Source organism: Natator depressus, chromosome 11 (assembly GCF_965152275.1).
Source record: "Natator depressus isolate rNatDep1 chromosome 11, rNatDep2.hap1, whole genome shotgun sequence".
Lineage (NCBI taxonomy): Eukaryota > Metazoa > Chordata > Testudines > Cheloniidae > Natator > Natator depressus.
The window spans coordinates 69303100-69327547 of record NC_134244.1 but is presented as its reverse complement, the minus strand read 5'-3'; the positions used below and the strand labels follow the sequence as shown (position 1 = coordinate 69327547).

Sequence of the window (24448 nt, the reverse complement as noted above, 5' to 3'; positions counted from 1 at the left end):
GGGCCCGGAAGTGGTGGGTGGCGCGCGCGGAGTGGCCGCTGCGGGCACCGAGCGGAGCGGGGCGGCTCGGGGCCGGGGCCGCGGGGGAAGATGCCAGTGGCGGTGATGGCGGACACCTCCTTCAGCTTCAAGAAGCTGCTGGAGCAGTGCGAGACCCAGGAGCTGGAGGTAGCGGGGCGGGCGCTGGGGCTCGCCGCAGGCGGGCAGGGTTGGCGGCGGCGGCAGCAGCAGCCGTGAAAGACCGGTGGCCGCAGGGGCGGGAAGAGGGCGCGGCGGGGTGACGGTGACCAGTGGCCGCCTGAAGAGGTCGGCGCTGCTGCTGCTGGTGAACCCCTCCCCCCCCTCCCCCCCGGCTGGTGAACCCCCCCCCCCCCCCCGCGGCTCAGCCCGGGGGCCACCGCCGCCCGGGGAGCCGCTCAGCCCGCTTCTCCCCGCGCTGGGACTCGGGGGAGCGGGGGCTGCCGCCGGCCTGCTGAGGGACCTCGCGCGACTCGCGTTCTCTCTCTGCCTTTTCCTCCTGGTGCCCCCTGTCTCGCCTCTTTAGTGTGTACCTTTTCAGAGCCCCGACTGTCCCTGGCTACGTGTGTGTGTGTGTGTGTACACACACATAGTGCCTAGGATGATGGGGCACCAATCTCAGTTGGGCCTTCTCTCCAGTACCATAATACTGCGAACAATAGTAGTTCCTCCCAGGGTTTAATACCTGGGCTCTTAGAGGAGAAATCTTCTGTAGCTTTCTGCTAGAAAGCCTCTAATAAACTTCAGGTTTCAGAGTAACAGCCGTGTTAGTCTGTATTCGCAAAAAGAAAAGGAGGACTTGTGGCATCTTAGAGACTAAACAATTTATTTGAGCATAAGCTTTTGTGAGCTACAGCTCACTTCATCGGATGCATACTGTGGAAAGTGTAGAAGATCGCTCATGAAAGCTTATGCTCAAATAAATTGGTTAGTCTCTAAGGTGCCACAAGTACTCCTTTTCTGATAAACTTGAAGCTTTCTCCTAAACTGGCTGCTTAGAAGAAGGAATATTCTCTTTTCTTTTTCCTCACATCCCAGAGCCCACTGGCTACAGCAAAGTGGTCTCCACTAATATACCCCCCTCTGCTGGTTTTTTGGGGTCCTACTCAGTATGTGTTTTGTGCCTGTCTGCAACCATGTGAGTATCTTGTCAATTTCACTTCTGCACAGTAAGGTTCTGAATAGCAGCAGTTTGGACGCTGGAGAGGGCTGGCCAACTTAGTTCTACTGCACCTTGAGAAAGCTCTGTGGCATCTCCTCCAAGCTCCCTGATGTTGGGAGCAGGGAGTTGCTGGAACTTAGTGAGCTCTTGGGAGCTGTTACAAGCCAGCATAAATTTTAGAGGAACCTCAAGGCAGCTGTAAGTTATCCCAGCATCAGATCTAGGGACATACCACTTTCCTCCTGCACTTTGAGCAGAACACTGCAACTAGTTCTCAGTCTCAGTGTGTTTCAGTAGATGAGTTTGTTAAAGCCCTTTAACCAAATCAAGTAGCTGTGCAACTATCTGCGTACATATGCTTGCTGCATTGTCCTTATATGCACAGCACAACTGAAAGTCTAACAGAACTCATTACACATGAAAATTCTATATTTTCAAATTTGTAACTTTGTTTTAAAACCTTTTTCTTTTTTTCAAACTCAGCAGAGTGTGTGCTGCTTATATAGTACATGTCAAGTTTGAAGTTGCAAAGCTTGACTGGTGTGGAGTCAGTAAATAAGGAAGTGTTATTTTCTCCTCATAACACAAGAAGTGGGGTCACCAAATGAAATTAATAGGCAGCAGGTTTAAAACAAATAAAAGGAAGTATTTGTCACACAATGCACAGTCAGCCTGTGGAACTCCTTGCCAGAGGATGTTGCGAAGGCCAAGACTGTAACAAGGTTCAAAAAAGAACTAGATAAGTTCATGGAGGATAAGTCCTCCAATGGCTATTAGCCAGGATGGGTAGGCATGGTGTCCCGAGCCTCTGTTTGTCAGAAGCTTGGAATGGGTGACAGGCGATGGGTCATTTGATGATTACCTGTTCTGTTCATTCCCTCTGGGGCACCTGGCATTGGCCACTGTTGGAAGATAGGCTACTGGGCTAGATGGACCTTTGGTCTGATCCAGTATGGCTGTTTTTATGTTCTTGTTCTCAGTTGGTAATCGGGGGGGGGGGGGGGGGGGGTGTACATTCATCTCCAAAATGGCCAAAGGAATTTTGCTTAGCCTTTGTTTAAAAAACAAACAAAACTTTCATGCAGAGACCAAGTATAGTAAAGTTCTGCCTAGAAACTAAAGGACTTGGAATGTCATGAATGAACACCTGGAGATGGGGCTTGGGTGGGAACTGTCTGGATCCTGAAGTATAGTGGCTGCTGCTAATGTCAGTGTTCTAATTTATGCTCATGTAACGAAAGACCTTATTGTAATATACCCATGCTGGGGAGCAGGTTTCTGACTTGTTGGAATTAAAATCTTGACCTTAATATTGATGTAATCTTTTATATAATTTATAACAAAGCCAAACTGGCTGTGAACAGATGCGCGCTCTCTCTGATGTGGAAACTAGCTAACCTTATGTGAAATGTTAAATTATGGGTTCTCTCCTGTTGCAATCAGAGATATTTAATAAAAAAATTACTTCAGTTTCCCTTCTTAACTGTTTAAGATGTATAATCCAATTAAGTGAGTTGGATTTGTTTTTTAAGGCCCCTGGAGGAATTGCAACACCCCCAGTTTATGGTCAGCTTCTAGCGCTATACCTGCTGCACAATGACATGTAAGTAGCTGTTACTATCACCCTAAAAATTTAAAATATGTACAGGAATTCAGTATCATAATTAGAACTTGACCTAAACTTGACAGAACTGTTTAAAAACTGTTGTGTGTTAATTATCCAGTGCACTGGGCACAAGTATGTGAAAACAGCAGCAAATGTACAGATAAACTAATGATCTTATGATTCTCTTCTTCCTTTTCAGCTTGTCAAGAATAATAAATGCTATTTCCCTGTAAAGTCTTTTTCTTCTCTCACCTGCCCCTTCTTGAAAGCCTGGGAAAACAGATGGGTCTTACAGTGTTCAGCTTACTCAGCTCTGGTGGCTCATGGCTGGTAGCTTTCCAGAGTCAGTGGCCACGTCTCTGCTGAAATGTCTTGTCTTCATATTCTTTGCAATTAAACCAGGGGGCTTATCTTCTCAAGTACCATAGCCGTGGTTTCGTGCAAGGAGAGTGTCAGTTTTTCAAGCAGACATTACCCAATCCAGTTACTTTGGCAGCTGGTGCAGCTCAGGAAACACAGCTTGTAATTTACCTCCTTCTGGGAGAGACTGTATTCAGCACTAGCTGAAGCTTCCAAATAGTCTTCCAGCGTAGCCCAGTGTAGTGTGAATACTGTGATCTGTTCTGGAGATGACGGTGGGAAACTGGCACGGTCCATGTAATGAAGAAAAGGTCTCAACCTTCTAAACCAGAGTGGTGGTCCGCGGACCGGTGCCGGTCCGCGAGCCATCAGCTGCCAGTCCGTGCACACACTGGGAAAAAAAAATTGCCGGTCCCCCACATCAGAGAGCTTGAGAAGCAGTGTTCTAGACAACCATGGATGGAAAAAACATTTTTGGCCACCATTGGCTACCTAAATATTAGAGGCCATTGAAGCAAATGAGATTCCCCCACAGACTGCAAAGCTGTATTGCAACTGGTAGACAATCATAGAAGCTGAAAACCTCTAACTAGTTCTTCTGATTGGGCATCAAAACAATCATCAAACAGTTACTTTTAATCTTGTCTGTAATGCCAACCAGCTCTCCCTAATTCAAGTCTCAATCTGGTAAACACCGGGTAAATTGCTTAATCGTAGTCTGAAATTTAAAAGACAGTATTGAGATTGGACCTATTGAGATTGATTACATTTCAATCATATTTAACATTTTCTTACTGCTGCTGTAAAATCCTGTAAGCTTTTTCAAATGAGCCACAATATAGATAAAATCCAGAAGTCTTTGCTTCTCAGCCTTACAGTATGTGCATATGCTGTGTCACTATATTGATATGCATTGTTCTTGAGAGTGTATAAGAACTATCAGGAATAATTCTGCTTTCAGGCTTCTGAAAGCATGGGTCACGTATGCAGTTTTTAGCATTTTAAGAAGTCAGCATCTACCCATGGATACCACAGAGTGATATCAGAAATCGCAATATTTCTCTTTACTTACAATGGAAGGTCAGAGAAATATCCAGCCATTGTGTTTACTATGTGGCTAAATGGTGATATTGGTATTTTGGCTGCTCATAGGAGAGGAGGGATCGGCACAAACTTTCCGGTTAACGGGCTTGTCAGTTTTAAGTGGGCACTCTAAAGATAAGGAACAACCTTTTCCTATATTACTAAATAGCATCTTGGATTATTTAGGCTGAGCATTTTACCTCTTATTTACTTCTTGCTACTTGCATTTCACTAGGCTGGATAATGAACATAGACTTCAGTTTCTCTTTGGTGTTATCATGTGCTGCTGTTTGTGTTCACAATATTGCAGGGGAATGTATTCATTAAACTTCAATGTCATGACGTTCTGAACACAGGCTTGCAATATGTCCTCTTATTGCATCTATTTCAAAATTACTTGCATAGTTGAATTTTTGTATCTCCCTGGATATAAAGCCATTTTACTGCAGATTTTTAAGCATTAAGATGACGTGTATAGCATAAATCGGTGTGTGATGCTATTAAATGCTTGATTTGTTCACCCCATTAAGTGTAGCACTTACATCAGAAGACATCTTTAATATCACTGTCTTTTCATAGGTTTCTAGCAGTAATTATCTGATGAATATAATTGTTAAAAATATTTTTAACTGATCTTTATTTTGTTTATTAGGAATAATGCACGATATCTTTGGAAAAGAATTCCTCCTGCTATTAAATCTGTAAGTACTCCCTTCAGTACAGTTTAAGACTGGAGATGGTACTGTGCTCTATTCTACATGTTTAGAGATAAGGGTTTTTCCAAAATGTGGCATTTAAAATAAATCTTCACTTTTAGTCGGAGCTATGTGGTTGATGACTGGCCCAGGTTCAAAGTTTTGAGCTCTTCAACCACTTTGCCAGCAGATGGCACTGACCAGGCATGCCAGCCTGTTCCCTTTACTGATAGGTATCATCTGCATCTGTCTGCTCCTGCAAAATGCTCTTATTCTGTCTATTTTGCTACCCAAAATAATGAGCCTTTCAGGCCACCTCCTCAAAATACATTGGAGTTCAGCAAATCAGCAATAGTTGTTGCTGGAAACCTAGTTTCTCACGACAAAAATGGCCATCAGCAGAAAGAAGGCAAAGGACCCATTCTGAGTACTTCCAGATACCAAAAGTCAGGCAGATACATCCTGCAGTTGATTCACAACCTCAGCCAACTTTTCAAAAGGTCAAAACGGTGTCTGGGAACACTTCTGTCACTGTTGGAAAGAGGAGGCTGATAACGTCACTGGATCTTATTTATAGTTATATTTACATGTGAATGTATCCCCTTATTGGCATGAATTTCAGAAGGTTCTGTCTGACTCTCCACCTGGGCTTTAGGAGACACTACAGTGTTCAGTGTAAATTACTATTCTCCCTATGATACACTGGAATGCAGTAGAATCCTAAAAGACGCATCTCAGAAGAAAGCTTTTTTTCTTCCTCCTTGCACCTCTTAGTATAATGGATAGAGGACTGAAAATAAAACAGCCAACAGGTATAGCAGGAACCAAACTCCACATTTTGCGTCTCATAGCTACAGTGATGTCTAACTACCAGAAACAATAGAATGCTTCCATATGAGGCACTCTCCAAGATATCTGAGATATGTGGCCACAAGCCAGACTAATCCATCATTCCAAAGTATGATTTAATGAATTCCAGTGGCTGGGTTTCCAGATTACAAGTGAATACTGAAAGCTTTGTGTTGGACTACTGAATCCATAAAAAGAACAGGAGTACTTGTGGCACCGTAGAGACTAACAAATTTATTAGAGCATAAGCTTTCATGGGCGACAGCCAACTTCCTCGGAGGCATAGAATGGAACATACAGTAAGATATATACATACAGAGAAGGTGTTCTCCACCTTCTCTGTATGAGTGTGGATATATATATATATCTTCTTACTATATGTTCCATTCTATGCCTCCGATGAAGTGGGCTGTAGCCCATGAAAGTTTATGCTCTAATAAATTTGTTAGTCTCTAGGGTGCCACAAGTACTCCTGTTCTTTTTGCGGATACAGACTAACACGGCTGCCACGCTGAATCCATAGTGTAGGTTTACTGTAATGCCCTGCTTGAATTAGAACCACCTTTTGAGAAGTCAGGTCTCTAATACCAAAAGTGCTTGCCTGTTTGTAGGATTTTTCTTTAGGATTTGGGTTTCTAAAGAGACAGTTGGGGACAGAAAGCTTTACATGAGGAAATAGGGAGGAAGTGGCACTGCAGTCCTCTGCCAAGAAGTCCTTGAGGTCTGAGACTGGGTAATAAATCCTCAGATACCTCTGAAAACCAATTTCCTAATAGTGAAGGAAAGGTCAATCAGGCTCAGCCATTTGATACTAAAAGTCAACTAGTGGTCTCAGTAATATTGCTGGGTCAAACCTTTTTTTGTATCACACTTGCGACATAACTTGCCACACTTAGTAACTCCTCGTTAACAGTAATTGTCACAGCAGCTTTTGCATCCTCTGACAAAACTCATGGGAGGTGATTTCCACGATCCTCATGCCCTTTTGTGGTTTGAAACAGGAATGAGAATCAGATTTACCTTTCATGCTGGAGGTCTTTCCTCTTCTTATCACCCAGACTGCTGCCTATTTCTATTCTAATATGTAATTATTAGTGACATGTTGCTCTGGAGACTAGTTAGCAAGATCCACTTTCTTGGCTACATAGAAGAATCTTTATTAATTGCTTCCTATATTTATACAGCTGGTTTCTAACTTGTCCACCTGATTGCTTTCTGTCTATATTTGTTAGCATATTTATCTGTTTGTACCCTTAATCATCCAAAATTAGTCCACTTTTAAAAAGTGTGGTATAATTGTGATGTGTGTGTTTCTTGCTCCCTTCTGCACCACATTTTTTGGATGGTGACGGGGGTGTAGAAAGATGGAATAGGCAAATAACACACTCTTTACTGTGTGGCGCTTGTCTTTTGAAGCGTTACCTGCTTTGTCAGTGTAAAAAAAAAAAAGAAATTGGAATTGTTTGAACTGGATCATCACTCTTATACCAGTATCAGTGACATATGTGGTACCATACTGTCTGAATCTTAATATCAGGATTACTGTGGTATTTCATTCTAATTGTTTTTGTGATGCCTACTTATTCAGAGAGGGAAAAAATATACTTCCAGCAAAATGCAATTAGTAGTGGAGTGGTCATGGCAGAGAATAATACATATGTTCTGTTTTGATTGCTTGGTTGCTTTGTCACTGTAGGCAAATTCTGAACTTGGTGGAATTTGGTCAGTAGGACAAAGAATTTGGCAGAGAGACTTTCCAGGAATCTACACAACAATCGGCGCACATCAGTGGTCTGAGACTATTCAACCAATCATGGAAGCACTTAGAGGTACAAAAATACTTTTTAATTTTTTAAACACAGATTAAGGGCAGAGAAGTGTAATTTGAATTTGTTTTGTTGGCCATATCGGACTACATGCTGCCATTAACCCTTGCTCAAGACTTACTGTGCGTTCTAGGAGGTTTTATTTTGGCTTGGATTTTTAGTGTATGCTAACTTGCTGTCAGAACAATTTTGCTTAGATTGTGTATTCCTTGGCGCAAGGACATTCAGCCAGGCACTTAGACAGTTCTTGATAAATAGAAATGTGCTTTCTGCAGTAACTGAGCAAATACCCAGGTGTTTTTGTTTTTGTTTGTTTTTTTTGTTAAGTAGAGCAGTAAATATTGAAAAATCTGAATCTTGAACATTTTGAAGAAATTTCTTTACCCATATAAGTTATTTATGAAACCAACATGTTTTGTACTCTCAAAATATTCTATCAATCTGTTTATACTACTGATTTAAAATTTCATTTGAAAACAAAATTAGGCCCTGATCCTGCAGTGTGTGCTGTGCAAGTAAAACCTCTGCTCATGTAGAACTCATTGCAGTGCTGGGCCAAATTTTGTTTACAAATGAAATATTAATTAGTACTGTAAACAGATGGATACAATATTTTAAGTGTACAAAAGCTACTGGTTTCATAAATAACTCACTTGTGGAAAGAAATGTCTTCAAAATGTTCAAGATTCAGATTTTTCAAGATTCAATAAGTCTGTGGGCTTCATTGTTTTTGGGAATATACTATTCTTGACAGGTTTCAGAGTAGCAGCCGTGTTAGTCTGTATTCGCAAAAAGAAAAGGAGTACTTGTGGCACCTTAGAGACCTGCATGAAAACCCCCCAAGCTTATTTTTACCGGCTTAGGTTAAAACTTCCCCAAGGTACAAACTATTTTACCTTTTGCCCCTGGAGTTTATTGCTGCCACCACCAAGTGTCTAACAACTATATAACGGAAAGAGCCCGCTTGGAGACGTCTTTCCCCCCAAAATCCTCCCAAACCCTACACCCCCTTTCCTGGGGAAGGCTTGATAAAAATCCTCACCAATTTGCATAGGTGACCACAGACCCAAACCCTTGGATCTGAGAACAATGAAAAAGCATTCAGTTTTCTTACAAGAAGACTTTTAATAGAAGTAAAGAAATCATCTCTGTAAAATCAGGATGGTAGATACCTTACAGGGTAATTAGATTCAAAACATAGAGAATCCCTCTAGGCAAAACCTTAAGTTACAAAAAGACACAAAAACAGGAATATAAATTCCATTCAGCACAACTTATTTTATCAGCCATTTAAACAAAACAGAATCTAATGCATATCTAACTAGATTGCTTATTAGCCCTTTACAGGAGTTCTGACCTGCATGCCTGCTCTGGTCCCGGCAAAAGCAACACACAGACAGAGAGAACCCTTTGTTTCCAGGCAAATAGACAGAAAACCCCTCTAGTTGCTCTTAGGTTAAAAAAAAAAACAAAAAACCCTCTTCAGGTCTGTGAAGACCTGTGAATTTCCCTGCAGGAGGTTAACTACCCTGCCTTTAGGTAGAAAGAACTCCCGCTCACAAAAGACAATTCCCTTTTGTCTCTGCTCTGGCCCCCAAGCAGACACAAAAAACCCTCTTAACTGCTTTCAGCTTAAAACCTGCTTTCCAGCAGCCCAAAGGAAAAAAAAATTCCTTTTAAAATCTGTGCTTCTGGTTCAAAAAATCTCAATTTGTTAGTCTCTAAGGTGCCACAAGTACTCCTTTTCTTATTAGTTCTTGAATATCCCTCTAACTCGGGGGTGGCCAAAGGAGCCAGAATTTACCTATGTACATTGCCAAAGAGCCACAGTAATATGTCAACAGCCCCCCATCAGCTCCCCTGCACCTGCCAGCAGCCCTGCTGATCAGCGCCTCTCTCTGGGGGGGAGGGGGAGGAGCAAGGGTATAGTAGGCTCAGGGACGGGGGCAGGAAGGAGTGGGGGGGTTCTTGGGGGAAGGGGTGAAGTAGGGGCAGGGCCTGTGGCAGAGTCAGGGGTTGAGCAGTGAGCGAGTGCACACACACCCCCCAAGCACACTGGAAAGTTGTCGGCTGTAGCTCCAGCCCTGGAGTTGGTGCCTATGCAAGGAGCCGCACATTAACTTCTGAAGAGTCGCATGCAGATCTGGAGCCACAGGTTGGCCACCCATGATCTAACTGAATAATTGAAATTTATACAGAGGGTATCACAACCACATTGTGTTGAAGGGATATTTCCAACTTGTTAAGAATAAAAATCAACCTTGAAGATTGTCCCATAGCCTTCAGAGATCTTAACTGACGGATTTCAAATATGAAGCTCCAATATAAAACCTTTACAGGAACACATCAGTTTCAACATTAGATTTAAATGATTTCTTCTAATAAACACCGTGATGTACCGTAAATAGAATGATGGGCCTCTTTTGCTTTCACATTATAGTCTAGTTTTAATTGCATATCTGGAATGCTGATGATCAAGCTTCTGATATGACACAACTTTCAAAATAAGTCCCTCTTATTGGATTCCACAAGCTTGACAATGTCCCTTTAAAATTAGTCTTGCAGCTAGCAGGATTCTAAGGAATCTTACTAGGAGTTTGCCTAATGTAAGCAGTGATGGGCAAAGATTCTACTTTTTCTTTTTTGAAAATTAGACACTTAGTGCAGATGTTTCTGAGTGGTAACATCTTGCTTAACACTAATGTGCTAATAGCTTTTCACTGCAAGAGGGCACTAGAGTCTGTGAAAATATTTTTTTGCCGGCTATTTCACTATCATGAATTCCAGTTCATTCTTCGGGCTAATAAGGAAACAATTTGATGTAGTGTTACTTTGGAGCCATATTGGGATTAAAGCATCATTTAAGATATGAATCTGTCATTTATTTAAACATTTATTATTTATTTTTAATTATTGAATAATTATATTTAAACTTAAATTAGTAATTGACTTTTTAGAATTTTGCAGAAATAAAATTGTATAGCTAATTAGCTATGAACATTTCAGTTTTACTTACAGTAAAATTGGAAGCATTTTAGCACTTTCTGGAGTTACACCAAAAATGTTTTAAAATACTAAGATGATTTTCAGAACATGTTATCCAGATCCTGTCATTCTGAATGAGCCTAGTCCTGGGCTCAAGAGCAAAGTGACTAGACTGTACCTCATGCCCTTTGTGCTTAAATGTTAACTGTTAAGGCACAGGGTTGGGAGTTAGGTGATCTAGGTTCTGTTCCTAGCTCTACCACAGACTTGGGCAAGTTCTTTTAATCTCTTTGCCTCAATGTCTCTATCTGTAAGTCATGCTACTTACTGCTTGCCTCAGAGGTGTTGAAGCTCCACTAATATTTACAAAGCCTCTTTTAAGCTTGCACTCAATGGAACATACTGTGTAAATATAAACTATTAGAATTAAGCACAAGATTTTCAGAAATGTGGCTCTCCACTGTTACGTGAGGAGACACAAAGCATTTTCAGACTTGCTGTGTGTTTTGAAGACTGAGACAATTGTATCTTTTAAAAATGTGTTCCCCTTAATAGATGCAACTAGGAGACGAGCTTTTGGACTGGTTTCTCAGGCATATACCTCAATAATTGCAGATGATTTTGCAGCCTTTGTTGGACTTCCTGTAGAAGAAGCTGTGAAAGGTAGCTTACTGTTTTACTTTCTGGATTATCTTTGAACAGACAATTTTGTTTTGAGGCTGAGACCAGAATTAAATTGACCAACTAAAGAATCCCATTATAAAATAAAAGGGGTTTAAGAACACTTTCTCTTCCTTACACCAAGTCAAAAAAAGGCCAGAGGGCCCTCTGTATTTAGAAAATTCATCATTGTAGGCCTAACAGATTTTGGTGAAAATGTTTCAAATAAATTGAAGGAAAACTGGAGATAAAGTTGACCTTTATGAAATTTTAAAAATGGATTCTTGTACGTTCCTGATTTTTAATGGAGCGCTGTTCGACAGCTTGGGTCTGAAGTCTTGTCCGTAAAAGAAAACCTTTACAAAACCTAATTAATAGGGTTTCCATTAATGTAAATCTGTTCTTGGAATTTAAATATTTCAAAGCAGTGTTACAATGTGAATATTGCCAACAATTGCTTGTACCAGAGAATCGGAAAGTGATACTGGTTAGAAACCATAGTGACATTTCCTAGTCTGTATTTCACTCATCTTGTCAGATTAAAATAAAGTAAAATTAAAGCATAAACGTATACATTAAATAACATTTCAAAAAAATTTCCATTTTAGTAATCTAGGAATATCTGTAACATGTGAAGTACATTGTGTGGAGTAGGTTTCACCCTGCCCAGTTCTCTGCTCAATGAGGTCCCACTTCTGCCCCTGCTGCTCTTGTAACTCCTTTTAAGGCAAAGGGATGGGGAGTAGAGGGGTAAAGCAAAATAAAAATATACATAAGGTTGAGATTATTATGAAAGCAGATGATTACTGAGAAGGGAAACAGTAAAAGCAAATTTCTTAATTTTTAGGATGGGAAATGTATTTGAGTTCTCCAATAACCACCATTTACTAGGTTAGGATCCACAATAAACCTTCCTCCTTTGAAATAGCGGAGGAATTCTATTTTTCATAAGAGTGTGAGAAGCCCACGCTCCAGGACAAGAAATGAAAGTAAAGCTTTGCATCAGGCCTGACTGAATAAGTCTCAGCCTACTATCACTTCTACAAAGGTCATGCATTTGTACTACTAAATGTCTCCAGCAGTGCATTTTGTCATAAGCTCTTCTGAGAAATAAATCTTTAAAAAGTTGGATTGCAGAGTCAAAGTATATTCAGACATTTTCCAGTGAGTGCGAACTTTGGATTATTTGATACTGGAGTCAGACACACAGGATATCATTTCTCCCTCACCCCTTTCCTTTCAATGTGCCTACCTGTTTCCCTTTAGCTGATCACCGCCTAAATAAACCTAGCGTCTTCGCCCCCTCCACACCCCCCCCCCCCCAAAAGTGGATCTAACATGACACTTGCTGTCATCACTTTGTTCACTTTGCTTATGTGTTCCTACCCTTTCCCTCACACTGTGTCTGTATTGTGTGTTTAGATTGTAAGCTCTTCAGGGGAGGGACCATGTCTGTGTTGTGTTTATACAGTGCCTAGCAAATGGGGTAATGGTCCATGGCTGAGGCTCATAGGTGCTATGGTAATACATATAATAAATTGTAATAATAGTAATTGTTTCGTTCTTATGAATTTTTAAAATGCATTTTCAGGTGTGTTAGAACAAGGATGGCAAGCAGACTCCACAACTCGTATGGTAATGCCTAAAAAGCCAGGTAGGTGGAGCTGTTATTCCATGATGCATTTTGGATCTGGCTTGATATTTCTAGTATTGTATCCTTTAGTGTAATTAAAATTATGTCTAATATAATTTGAGTTTGTTTTGTATAGCAAGGACATCTTGACACAGGAGATTAGGGGAGCGGCTTCACAGAGCATACTTTTTGCCAATGACATTATGCTGTTCCGTAAAGATAAATACTAACTGGAAAGAGACCTAGGGCTGCATTGTAAGAAAATGGTATACAGATCAGCCAACAAAAGATGGAACACGTGCAGTACTTAATTGAGAGGGACAACAAGAAGCCAGTAAAATTAGTTAGTATGTGCGACAGTTGAAGTACCTCGGTTCAATGTTGAGCCATTCAGAGAATGTGACTTGAATAGTGTTTGGTGTAAATGAAGAGAGTTGATGGGAATTCTCTGCAATAAGAGTATGCCAAGTAAACTACAGAGGAAAGTGTGTAAGATCATGATTAGGCCAGCCACGGTGTATGGGTCGGAATTCTGGCCAATAAGGGCGAGAGAACTACTTCTGCTTCACGCTGCTGAAATGAGAATGATCAGGGGAACACTTGGGTAAGACCAGAGCTGGTACGTTACGTAATGAAATGGTACAAGCTGGGAGGCAGAAAGTCTCCATTATGGAAAAGCTGAGGGAGTATCGACTTAGATGGCCGAGTCCTGTGGGATGATGTGGGTTACATTGGCCAGGGAGGGCAAGAGCTAGTAATTGTGGGACAAAGATGACAAGGAAGACCTGGAAAAGGATGGTTCGAAATGCTGAAGGAGGACATGAAAGTTGGTGTCAGCTTGGAATATGCTCAAATAAATTGGTTAGTCTCTAAGGTGCCACAAGTACTCCTTTTCTTTTTGCGAATACAGACTAACACGGCTGCTACTCTGAAACCCGTCAAAAATTATTAGGGGACTGGAACACATGAGTTATGAGGAGAGGCTGAGGGAACTGGGGATGTTTAGTCTACGGAAGGGAAGAATGAGATTTGATAGCTGCTTTCAACTACCTGAAAGGGGGTTCCAAAGAGGATGGCTCTAGACTGTTCTCAGTGGTAGCAGATGACAGAACAAGGAGTAATGGTCTCAAGTTGCAGTGGGGGAGATTTAGGTTGGATATTAGGAAAAACTTTTTCACGAGGAGGGTGGTGAAACACTGGAATGCGTTACCTAGGGAGGTTGTGGAATCTCCTTCCTTAGAAGTTTTTAAGGTCAGGCTTGACAAAGCCCTGGCTGGGATGATTTAGTTGGGGATCAGCCCTGCTTTGAGCAGGGGGTTGGACTAGGTGACCTCCTGAGGTCCCTTCCAACCCTGATATTCTATGATTCTACTCGGTTGCCACCTAAAAGTTGCCAATATTTGGCGGTTGCCAATAAGCAGAAGGCAGGTTTGTGAGGCTGCAGCTAGGGAAGGAAGCACTGTGATGTGCCTTCCCTGGCTGTAGCCTGCAAACCTCATTGCAGGCAGAGCAGCCCCCAGGAAGGGCCGCTGAAGCCCAGGTGCTGAGGCTTTCTGCAAGGAGGAGGGGCACTGGGAGCCCATGGAACTGAACAGTACCTCTTCCTGCGCTCTCTGGGCATCTGTCCCAGACCTTCCTTCCTTGGGTGCAGCCCCCAGGCAGGGTCCAATGCTGAGAGCACAGGGTGAGGTACTGTGCAGCTCTAGTATACAAGTTGTAGCTACTGCTCTGCACATAGCCTCCCCACCCAGCCTGCAGCATCTCCCCTCCTGTGCGGTCCCGGTGCACAGGCAGGTTTGCAGGGCTGCAGCCCCAGAAGGAAGCACTGGGATGTACTGAGCACAGGCTGCAGGAAAGTTTGCAGGGCTGTAGCCAGGGAAGACCCATCCCAGCATCTCCCTTCCTGGCTGCAGCCTAGCAAACTTGTCTGCAACTGGGGTCTCTCTTCCAAAAAATATTGTGAATAAATGGCATGCCATTGCTAGTATCCAAATCCCATTAACATTAAACTCAATGGGACGGGATTGGTTCCTGGCAAAATGTTGCTGTTAACCAAAAGTTAATACTTACTTCATTTTACACAAAGTAGATTCTATGTTCAGTATGAACAGTGCTGGGTGTAAAAAAGAAAGCAAACGTTTTGTGCAGATCCTTCAACTATGTAAGGAGGCAGACAGTGGTACGGTGTAGTTCAGCATGATCATGTATTTATGTGTCTGTGTTTTGAGACAAGATTATACACTCCACTACTTTTTTTTAATTGTAATTGTGATACGGTATTGAAAAGATAAAGCAAGTTTTTGCAAACAGCACACTGGGAAATGCTTGTCTTTAACAAAAGTAATGCTAATTAATTTCTATTTATGTAAAAACTTGAGTAAAATTTTGCAAAGAGCAGAGACTGCTGTTCTAAACTTCTTAAATACTAGTTTTAAACAGCACCGTAAAAACAAGGAAGAGAGGTGATTAGATCTGCCAGAATATATCTTGCTCCTAAAATGTACTGTTACATTTAACGAGCTAGGAAAAAATCCTACTGTCTTGGGCTCCTGAACAATTAAAATCCTGCTCACCCGAACAAAAAATAATGATTTAATGTGTTCCAGACAAGGTGGTGAAATTCACTTATAGTCCTGGGTGTATTGACTGACCTGAGGTTTGAACACACACCACCTGACTCAGCTGAACAGGCATATCCTCCATTTTTTCCCCCTACGATATGATGATGTTTACAGCAAAACAGTTTGCAACCCACACTGTGCTAACTAGTGCATATAACTAAAAGTGCTGCGTGGGGCTGAAGTTCCATTGTGAGACAAATGAAATCGGCAGGAGGCCAGTCGTCATTTTCAGTCTGTCATTCACTATGCTTAGGAATTTAAATGGACCGATATTATACTATACAATAAAAATTTCCATGAAAGAAAATAGTAATAGGTTTGTTTCTAAGGGCTTGTCTTCACTACGGGGGTAAGCTGACCTGAGTTACGCTACTCCAACTACGTGAATAACAGCTGGAATCGACGTAGCTTAGGTCGACTTATCCCGGTGTCTTCACTGTGCTGCTTCAACAGGAGACGCTCTCCGGTCGACTTCCCTTACTCTTCTCGAAGAACTGGGGTACCAGGTCGACCGGAGTGTGCTCTGCCATCAATTTAGCGGGTCCCGATTCCTGCTGCATCGATCTCACCATAGTGAAGACCAGCCCTATGGATTATAGAGTTTTAGACAATTTTGGCTTAGTACATTAGAATTTTGCATAATGACAGGTTTCAGAGTAGCAGCCGTGTTAGTCTGTATTCACAAAAAGAAAAGGAGTACTTGTGGCACCTTAGCGACTAACAAATTTATTTGAGCATAAGCTTTCGTGAGCTACAGCGCACTTCATCGCATCCAATGAAGTGAGCTGTAGCTCACGAAAGCTTATGCTCAAATTTGTTAAGCTTTTGTGAGCTACAGCTCACTTCATTGGATGCAATGAAGTGCGCTGTATCTCACGAAAGCTTATGCGCGAATAAATTTGTTAGTCTCTAAGGTGCCACAAGTACTCCTTTTCTTTTTACATTAGAACTGTATTTTTAGCAGAATGGGTCCCTTAATGGATTAACATTTCCATTGCATTTTTCCTTTAGGGGCACTGGAAGCTTCCTTTAACAGATTTATTCCTTTACCAGGTATTTGCTCATTTTGATTTATTTTAAAAAGTATAATATAGATAAATACGCTGTTTGCCTTTCTGAAACTCTTATGTGCCCTTTACATACGTAAACAAAACAAATAGCTAACTCAGCATCACCTTCCCAGCAATGTCAAATGAAACACACAACCTCCAGCAATTCACTTACTGACCAGGCAAAATTAACCCCCTCCTCAGCTTCTCTCTCCCACAGATGTCTGAGTGAGGATGAGCATTGTAGCATGCCCAGGAACCAGTAAAACCCAGGCTAGTTTTAGACCAAGTAGAGAACTGGTTCCAGAATAGAAACACCCACAGAGAACTGCCAGTCCCGTCTCTTAAATTGAGAAGGATCCAGCTCAAGCATCTCAGTTGTGATTGTCATAAGGAGAGCTACCTCTCAAGTAGGCAAGTCCCAAGTGTTTAAATGGCTTTATAGCCTCTGTATGATGCAAAGAATGTATTATCTTAAACTTTCCTTTAGACAAAAAATTTGAAGTGACTCTTCCAGCTTCCACCTCTCATTTTTTTTAATTAAACTGAAAGCTTCATAATGGATTAAACTGTACAATTTTCATTGGTGATGCTGGCACCTAAAACTCTGTTCTCCATATGATACAACTGAGTATATTCAGAATACATCTGATTTGATGGTTTGACACACGTATTATAGATTCCAAGTGAACTTACATTTACTGGAGGTTTGTCTTTCCAAGCCAGTGTGAAGTCTCTCATTTAAAAAAACATGCTTTCAAAAAGTGATAGCCTTCTGTTTTCCCCCATCTGGAAGTGGGGTGCTTTGCATATTTGGGGTTGAGGATTTATTTTTTTTATACAAAGGCTAGGTGAATATCTCCCCAGTGTACTTTCCCTCAGAGAAGACCTTACAGGAGGAATCACTTCTATATAACACATTGTTTCTCTGCCTTCCCTTTCCTCAGTTTTGACTCCTTGTGGTGTTTTCCTTTCTTCGCACTATTTTTCATTTCTCCTCCTAATTATCTCTTGCCTCTATTCTTGACAGTCCCTTCAGTTTATTCTCATTCTACTCTCCTTTTCTCTTACCCCTAAATTTCATTCTCTGTTTCTCTTAATTTTCCCTTCCATTTTCAGTTATCCTCCTCTCTAACCTGCACTTCACCCTTACCACTAGATAACTCCGCATTCTTGTAGACTTGGTACATGTACTATGGCTGCCTTCTCTTGTCAGCCATCCAGTGCTTTTTCCACCCTGCCTTGATTAGGTATGTCTCACTTTACCTTAGAGACAAAGCTCAGCAGACATGCTCATTATTGCTGCTTCTAGAGCAGGGGTGGCCAAACCGCAGCTCACAAGCCGGAGGCGGCACTTTACAGTTTGTGTGGCTCACAGAGTCCCGCTTCCCTTACTCCCTTCTCCACCTGCCAGACTGGGATTGGGGGTTGCTCAGGGGTTCTGCCCTGCATCAGGGTGGTGGGGCCTAGGGGCTTCTGCCCTATGGGGAGACGGGTCTCAAGCCTTCAGCTGAAGTTTCAGCTGGTGCACCCTGGAGGGCTGAAGCCCCACGCCCTGGCTGGCACGCCTGGCTCTCGAACTTCTGAAGATTATTGTATGTGGCTGAGAGGGTCAGTAAGTTTGGCCACCTCTGTTCTAGAGGAAGGCAGAATGCAAGCAGACCTATAGGAACTTTACTGTAGGTGAAGATGCTGCAGGAGTCATTTCCAGAGTTCGCAAACAGACATGATGTGCTGGAAACTTGGCAGTCCTTCAGTATATGCCAATAGCTCTTGAAGAGTGAAGAGGTCTAGAAGTAGTGATAGATGTATCCTAGCTATTTGTAACTTTTGTTGCAGTTGTGGTGTGTTATGGGCCAAATAAGTAATTCCTTCTCCACAACACAACAAAGAATATATGAGGAGATAGCGAGTAGGAGTGCGAGTCACTCTCGGGCTGATGAGGAAACAGTCTGAGGAATTTAGTATGCATTTTTCTTTAATGTCAAGGCTGCTGGAATGGGTGATGTTGGGCTTTGGTTTGCCTCCTTAATTTTATTAATGCTGTGTGTGTTTGTGTTCTTTATAGAACCTGCTACAGTTCCACCAATTCCTAATGAACAACAGTTGGCCAGATTGACTGACTATGTGGCTTTTCTTGAAAATTAATGACCCCAATCCTGTGTTCAAGACAGAACCCGGAAATTCTGTGTACTGGCAGTTCTACTATCTAAAACTTACTTTTTATCCTGTTCGTTGAATGTTGCAGCCTCCCACTACTGGAATATGTTGATAAAATATATATAGTATATATTTTGTTCCTATATGTGTTTTGCCAAAGCAAAGTTAGTAGTTGAAATAGTCCTTAACTCCAATAATATTTATCCATTAGGTACACAACAGTATTACATGTTAAGTTTTATTCTCTTATGACTCTTAGTGGGAAAAGGCATATCTCTCCAACTGTACTGATATAGTCTATTGCAAAGCAGCAAGCAGAAGGAAAGAAGAGTTTCCATCAGCAAAGGAGATTAACGTAATCATTAAGTCCTTTGTACTTGTGGCTTTGATGCTTCCATTGCTGGCAGTGGAATACTTACCAGGAAAATCAGTCACAAATGGATTAAGTATAAAGAGGGGAAAGCTATTCTACCTGCATCTGTAAAGGGGAAGCCTTGCAAAGTACAATAAATATTTGGTTGTGAACTATAAGTTACATTAAGTTACAGTAACTATTACTGTACTTTCCTGCAAGATTCCTTCGATTTATGGTGAGATTTTTATAACTGGTTACTCTTGTATCCATCATTGCTTACCTATTTTTGAGTTGTCTTATTTCCCCGAGGGTTAGTTTTGAGTGCTCTGTGAAAGCTATTTGTAGGCTGGTGTACTTATTTTTTTTTTTTTTACTGCAGACTGATATTTTTAATATACCTGGGGCACCTAGAGAATACATTTCAGAAGTTGCTATGGGGGTTGGGGGAGGCAAATGTTCACTTCACTTGCTCTGAAAAAGCATTTGGATTTGGAAGGCTTAACTTTTAAAAGCAGCCACTCTTGGGGCACTCAGACCAATATTTTGCCCTGTAACTTGTTAGAAAGTTATGCCGTGATTCTCAATACTACTCTAAAGCCTGAATCTACTTGTGTTATAGGCTGGTGATGGCTTCACCGGAAGGAGTTTTTTGACTGCCTTTTTAGCTTTCTGGACTGCCGTTTTCATTGGAAAAGAATTTAAAAATTAGATGCCTTTGAATAAAAGAAATCTATGGAGGATGGGCTGGAGTATGCTGCACATTAGTTCGAGTAGCATACGTCCTGTACTGCTGTATGAATCCTTGAATTCAAAATGAACTTCAGAATTGGAAAGGAAACAACTTACATTCCCTTGCCTGATCCTAATGTTTAAAAAAATGGAATCGGGGCACATAGTCGTGCTTTAAAGGGCAGTGCATGCCTTTACCTTCCTCTCTCCTTTCATTTGGTTGTCGTCAACATATTCAGTGGCTTGTCACTTGAAGATGGCAGGTTCCTGTTATCTGTAGTGACATTCTCCCAGTGTGTGCTACCTACTGTACATTCTTTTGTTTTGGGTCCGAGGGAAAGGGGTTCTAAATTGTGGGCTGTTGCTTTTAGACCCCCTTTTACATGTAACCATTTACGTTCAAAAGATTATTTATTTGAAGCCCTTCCAAGTCTTGGATCTCTATAAATATTGATGCAAATATAATTTCAGTGATATTAAAACATGTTTACACTAAGCTTGTGTACCTGATTTCATTTCCTTCAAAGAGTAAATGTTCAAATCTGATGGCTAGCTGGTCAGTTTGAATGGTAAAGCTGTATGAAGGTTAATATTGTACATTATGCTTATGTGGTTATTTAATGAAGATTTATACACAGCATAAAGTGCCCTATGCATATTCCCACTCATGGGATGCTCTGACTGGTGCAGCCTTGAATGGTAGAATTCTAGATAGCAGTAGCTGTTGGAGCACTCACTCATCTCCTTTGCCCCACCCTTCAGTGAACATCGAGTGTTTCAGGCAATGGTATAAACAGGGTGTGGTTCTCCAGCTATCTCAGTTCTGTCTAACCACGACCAGCTAAACAGATTTGTGTGGAGCTCAGGAATCCTTCCAGATCCATGATTAGCTGGCTAATTTAGATCTTAGTTAAGTGTTAGTTTTATTAGGGGTAGTAATATAGTTAATTGGGTGGAACTGAAGAAGAAACACGTTTTCAAAAGATGTTTCCAATGCTCTTGGATCCAGGTGAGCCAATTCCAAAAAACGAGGCGTGAGGCGCCGGTGAAACAAGAAGGTGCTCTGGCACCAGAGGCTGGTAGCAGTATGGCGCTGCAGCAGATAGTAGTCCAGGCACAGGTTCATAGATTGGATCCAGCCTCAGTTCGGCCAGAGAGGATCAATTTACAGTAAAGGAACAAGAAGATGATGTACCACAACAGACTCAGATATGTATTTCTCCAAAAAGCAGAGATCATGTAGAGGAATTTAGAATTTCTCCTCTTTTGCCATCACCTAAAATGCCTTTTGGTTCTTCAGAGAAAATATTTTCTCCAGTTTCCCTTCTTCAGCCAAGGGTATTACTGTCTCCAGTTATGTCTGAACTAAGAATAACCTGAGAGTGGAGGAAGAGTATGGATCATGGAAAGGATCTGTAGAGGATGTATTATAGACAAAGATACCTATATACCTTGAATCCATCTGGGCAAAGATATATACCATCAGATCTGACTATGGGTTTCTGGCCTGACTAGCAAATACCACCTTGGATTTGATGGTAACAATGACTTTCTCCAGCACCTTACTAAGAATTTGCTATGTATGGGACTATTTCTCCACTTAGCTTCAAAGAGGAGGTATAATTACTGGACCTGAAGGGTACTGATCCAGTAAAACCTATAAGCCTTGCTGTGTCTCCTACATCAGGGAGAGAATTATCAGAAGAGGAGGAATTAATGGAGTGGTGAGTCAGATCCAGACTCTGGAAGAATGACATCCCCAGATGAGAATGTAAGGGGCAAGTGAGCCTTGCACCTTCAGACAATACAGTGGCATTCATGAGTTAGTGGATCATATGGTGAAGACATTGGATATTCCCTCTGTTTCAGTTGAGGAATTATCTCATTCCATTTTTATATATTGGGAGCAGCCACTAGACAAAGGATTACTCTTCCCTTATTGGAAGGGCTGTTCCAACAATCAAAGAAGGCTGACAAATTGTACCAGTTTTCTTGGAAAGATTTCACCATGTTTCACACCCACTCATGTCCCAGTTCATTGGTTGTAGAAGCAGCTTTACAAAGATCAAAGGTGCTCAGTTGCACTCCACTCCCCCTGATGTAGAAGGGAAAACACTAGATGTCATTGGTAGGAAAATGTTTTCTACCACCACTTTAGCCATGCATGTTTCAAACTCAGGTTGTCACGGCAAGGTAACAGTATCTTATCTGGGGGGAAATGTTGTTCATCAGTATCTGAGGAACATAAGAAATTAGCAAATGCTCTGCTCTTGGAATGGTAGCATGTTGCTAAATATCAATTCAGATGCTTCAGCCATCGTTTTAAGAAAGCATGCATGGATCAGATCAGCAGGCCTACCTCTAAGAAGATGAGGATTGAAGGGGAAGGTCCATTTAGTGTACGGACAGATGGAGCACTAAAAAGATGAAAAATCTGAGATCTACAGCTAGATCTCTGGTCTTTATGAATAAGAGATCGTTCACAGCTCCAAACTTTAGATACCAAAGATAGTATGTTCTCTTGTACATTGATTCCTTAATAATGCCAAAGAAGGAATTATTCTCAGCCTCAAATATCATGTCTCTCAATATTAACATCAGAAGAAGTAGTCTTACAAGCCCATAATAATGGAAAGAATCGCTTTTGTCATATGTGATTCCTACAAGGTCTCAGATTTGACATAAGGATTTGGAGTTATAAAACAGCCCAGTTGGACATGGTTCACCCAGAGTTTGGGTACTGTTTGTCCCAGTTTACCACAAATGGCAGTTAACATCACACAGGTGGATCCTGCATGTTATTGTATGTGGCTAGGCAATTCAATTCAAGACTTTCCCTCCCCCCCCCCCCCCCCCAAAAAAAAAATCCACCTCTTTCATCCCTGGCCAGGGGTTGGCCTCAGATATTTATGAAGAGTAGAGATTCAGTCTGTAGGGGAGTTAGGTTTGGTAGAGGTAGTATCGTTAGATCAGGGAGGAAAAGGTTTTTAGTCATTTTCTAATTTCAAAGAAGGATGGGGGCCTTTGCCTTATTTTGGATTTAAGAAAATTAAGCACCTCTAGAAAGAGAACATGCCGGAATTTCTAACTTCTATAATCCATTCTCTCCCTCTCAGGATTGGTTTGTAGCTCTAGATTTAAAAGATTAATATTTCCATATATTTAGACCTTGTCACTCGAAATACCTGAAGTTTATGGTGGCAGAGGTTCATTTTCATTGTAAGGTTCTCCCTTTTGGCTTGTCTGCAGTAGCCAAGGTGTTTTTAAAAACTCAATCTGTAGTAGCAGTGTTCCTCAGAAGGCAGGGGACGTTTGTTTATCCATTTTCAACGATTGGCTAATAAAAGCATCATCCAGGGAAGATGTCTGTCTTCATGGAAAACAAATGTTTCCTCTTTGCCAATCTGGGATTACAAATAAATTGGGAGAAGTCACGTTTAATCCCGTTTCAAAGGAACTTGTTTATTGGGGCAATGCTAGATTCAACTGTGGCAAAAGCTTTCCTTCCCAAAGAGATTTATAAAGATAAAAATGTTTATAATTATCCTTTTTTTCACTCTCCACAATAACTGATTTTTGTTTTTCTACTGTTCCTGAGTCTGTTGGTGTCAGCTGTCAAAGTTTGACTCAGACTCACAATTTATCAGACCACTCTGTTTTATTAGCAAAGCTGCTCTGCTAATACATTTAGAAGTGAGCCCCCTGAGTGGGGCTTGTGTCTCTTAATTTATACAGTTTTTTGGAGAACAAGTTACAGAGAAGTTACAGACAAAAGAAGAAAAAGATTTTAGTCACCACCCTTCGAGATCCCTGAGACCAGTCACATATCTTCAATTACCTGCCACCCTTAACAATCTCCTTTAACAGCTTCCAGTTAACTTAACTAATTGCCCTTCACACCTTCCATTCTGATGCCTGCTTCTTAGACATGCTGGCTCTATCTTAATTGCTTCTCCATTTAAAAAGCTAACTGTCCCTACGTGTGCTCCCTCAGATACTTTGTAACATGTTTTGGCATGCCCTCTCATATACAATGTATCCAGCATGTCCCCTTATACAACGTTATACTTATACAATGTTATACTTCCACACAGCCATATCAGTGATGCTATATGTTCATCTTCAGATTAGAAATCTTCAGCTCTGGTTAGCAATAAATTAGGACCAGGTTGAGAAAACATGTATAGCAAACTAGTAATTCCACAGCAGGTGTTAGCATTACTAATATGTTGGGCAAATGTTCAAAACATAATGAAGGGTATGCCTTTCCATTACCATTCTCCATTGGTAATACTTACCTCAGACACATCTACGCTGGCATTGGGGGAGGGGGATATGTACAATAGGCTGTTAAATCTCATTGATCACTAAAAGAAAAGGATTTTCACATCAAAGTGTTAGAGCTGAGACCAATCACTTTAGCTTTAAAGTCATTTCTACCTCTGGTCAAACGCAAGGTAGATCAGGTGGTTACAGACACTAGGGCAGTGTTATATTATCTGAACAAGCAAGGGGCGCTTATTCCTTACAGTTGTGTGGAGGCAAAGACCTTTGGAACTGATAAATAGATCAAGATGTTCATCTAATAGCAATCCATGTAACGGGGGAGTGAAACATGCTTGCAGACTATTGGAGCAGGTCAGATGCACAAGTGGCC

General features: G+C 41.3%; 1 protein-coding gene across 1 annotated transcript; it reads left to right on the top strand.

Moving 5' to 3' along the window:
- COPS8 (COP9 signalosome subunit 8) lies at positions 1 to 20277 on the top strand. The gene is made up of 8 exons (XM_074966916.1): positions 1 to 168; positions 2713 to 2783; positions 4882 to 4930; positions 7470 to 7602; positions 11140 to 11247; positions 12836 to 12898; positions 16510 to 16551; positions 18616 to 20277. The coding sequence occupies exons 1-8, from the start codon at positions 91 to 93 to the stop codon at positions 18693 to 18695; spliced, it is 624 nt and encodes a 207-aa protein (XP_074823017.1). The 5' UTR covers positions 1 to 90; the 3' UTR covers positions 18696 to 20277.
- Positions 20278 to 24448: the final 4171 nt, after the last annotated feature.